This window comes from Trypanosoma grayi, assembly GCF_000691245.1.
Source record: "Trypanosoma grayi strain ANR4 Tgr_1701_V1, whole genome shotgun sequence".
Lineage (NCBI taxonomy): Eukaryota > Euglenozoa > Kinetoplastea > Trypanosomatida > Trypanosomatidae > Trypanosoma > Trypanosoma grayi.
The window spans coordinates 1-2353 of record NW_008827319.1 but is presented as its reverse complement, the minus strand read 5'-3'; the positions used below and the strand labels follow the sequence as shown (position 1 = coordinate 2353).

Sequence of the window (2353 nt, the reverse complement as noted above, 5' to 3'; positions counted from 1 at the left end):
GGGGGGGGGGCGCCCCACTCACTTTTCGCAGCGTGCAGAGGCGCGTCGCGTGTCAGACATCGCGCTGCTTGTGCGTAGCCGCTTCAGCCTGCCGTTGCCAGCACCACCAGGTCCTGAGGCCTGATTCTTCTCTTTGTTCGCCAAAGGAAGCAGCGGCGACCCCGTAGCGGGCGTTGCAGCAGCAACAGCCGCCGTGGCATTGGTGGCTGTTGTGCTGGTGGACAGTGAGGAATTGGAATGGCGGGGCGGCGGTATGTTCCCAATCTGCAGCAGCGCGCCCAGCGACGCGCTCGCCGCTCTCACACGGAATGCCTCGTTGATGTGTTGCAGCGATTCCGCCACCTCATCGGAGAGTCCCGCGGGCGGGAAGAACTCCTGGCTACTCTCCACCGCGTCACGGCACACGTTCCGCACAATATGTTGAAACGGCAGCACATCTGCTGGTGGCGGCTGCTTAGCACTCGATGCAATGCGGCTCTCAAAGAGGCGCTGCCCACTCTCGAGCTCTGCATCAATGTTGGACTGCTCACGTGTGTGGGACGCCAGCACCTCCGCCACCCGCTCCTGTATCGTTTGCTGCAGCAGCGCCAGCGAGGCCCGACGGCGCTCCTGCAGCGCGAGCACAGTGGCACTCTGCTGCCGCGTCACGGCGAGTATGTCCTGCGTCAGGCTCGAGACACCGTCGTTGATGCGCGCCACAAGACCTGCAGCCTCCGCCTCGTAGTCGCGCGTAAATAACAATGCGCCATCATTTGCTTCCTCTTGCTGGTCGCCCTGAGTCGCCTCCTGGAGTGTACTATCGCGCCACTGCTGGAGCTGCTCCAGCAGAGCCTCCGCACCACGTTGAGAAGCCTCATGGGCCCCGTTCACCGCATCCTGCACGACTCGCTGCAGCACGCCTACCTGCGCATCAAACTTGATGAGGGCCTCGTGGTACGTCTGCTTGAACCGCCGAAGCTCATCCTCCTTCTCCTCCACCATCGCCTGCAATATGTTGCTCTGTGAGGCGTCGATGTGCTGCCGCGCCTCGTTTTGCTGTCGCTCCCGCAGCAGGTCGTCAAGGTCCCCCTTAAGCGTACTGTGCTCCTCCTCCATCTGCTGCAGTCGTTCGTGCTCCTCTCGGGTCACGTAGTAGCCACCACGCTCCACCACGCGTTCCTGCAGACGATTGCGCAGCCGCTGATTCTCCAGTTCAAAAGAGCGGAGGCGTATCATCAGCTTCTCCCGCTCCGTGTTGGCCGCGTTGCGGATGGAGCGCGCCTTCACGGCGTACATAAGCGTCGACTTGGTCTCCTCAATGTCACGGCCCACGGCGGAGATGCATGCCACCATGAGCGTCCGCGCGGTGCCACCGATGGAGTCGCGCAGCATTTCTGTGAGTTTGGAGTCGCGGTACGGCACGTGGCCTGGCCGCGTCGATTCGTTGGAGTTTGCGAGCGCGAGGAAGACACTCTTGAGCGCCAGCAGCGACTTGTTGATCTTACCGGCCTCATTCGCCGCGGTGCCGCTCACTTGCGACTTCTTGAGGCTCTCGCTTCCCGCGAGGTCGACCATGAAGAGGTGCGCCACGTCTACGCTGTCGGTGTACGTGTTCTGCTCCTCGAGGTCGAGGATGAAGACGACGTGCGAGCGGCTGCTGCGCTCGTTCATCAGCGTCGCGGCGGTGTGGCGCCAGCTGAGGCCGCGCTGGATTGCCGCCTTTGCATCGCTGAGACGCGACAAGGTCAACTTCACCGTCGCCTTTGGGAAGCCGCCGACGAGCGTCACCTCCGCGTCACCATTCGCGCTCAGCATGTCGGACATCCTCTCGTTGTAGATCTCGACCATCGACAGCGTCAGCGCACACTGCGTCCCCTCGAGTGTCTTTTGCTGCACGTGCTCCAGCATCGAGGCGATCATGCGGTGGGCGATGCCGTTCGGCTGGTCCGGCGTGCCCAGCATGGTGTGCGTCTTGCCGGTGCCCGTCTGCCCGTAGACCATCACCGTGCCGTTGAGCCCATCCTTCACGCTCTGCAGGATCGGCTGGCACACCGCGAAGACCTCGTCCTGCGTTGCGGCTGGCGGGAAGATGTAGTCGGGGTCGTAGGTCTTGTTGTCGAGGAGAATGCGGCGGCCCTGGTGAAAGTCCAGGCCAACTGCTGGCCGCTCGTTCTCGAAGAGCGGGCGACACCGCACTGCCACCTTGATGTTGCTCATCTAGGCTCCTCTCTCTCTCTCTCTGCTGCAGCTATTGTTGGTCTTCTTGCGTGCGCCCCTTTTCTTCTATGTGCTCCGGGGTCTTTCTAAAGCTCTACTCTCTGGTAATATCGTCTTTTGTGTGTAAGCGTCTAAATAAATAAATAAATAAATATAT

The 2353-nt window shown here is 61.5% G+C and overlaps 1 protein-coding gene across 1 annotated transcript; it reads right to left on the bottom strand.

Annotated features, from left to right (window-relative positions):
- Nucleotides 1-18: 18 nt before the first annotated feature.
- DQ04_17011000 (Unc104-like kinesin) lies at nucleotides 19-2196 on the bottom strand (the record flags this gene model as incomplete). Its single annotated transcript, XM_009317536.1, has 1 exon — nucleotides 19-2196. One exon carries the CDS (start codon nucleotides 2194-2196, stop codon nucleotides 19-21), a length of 2178 nt encoding a protein of 725 aa, XP_009315811.1.
- Nucleotides 2197-2353: the final 157 nt, after the last annotated feature.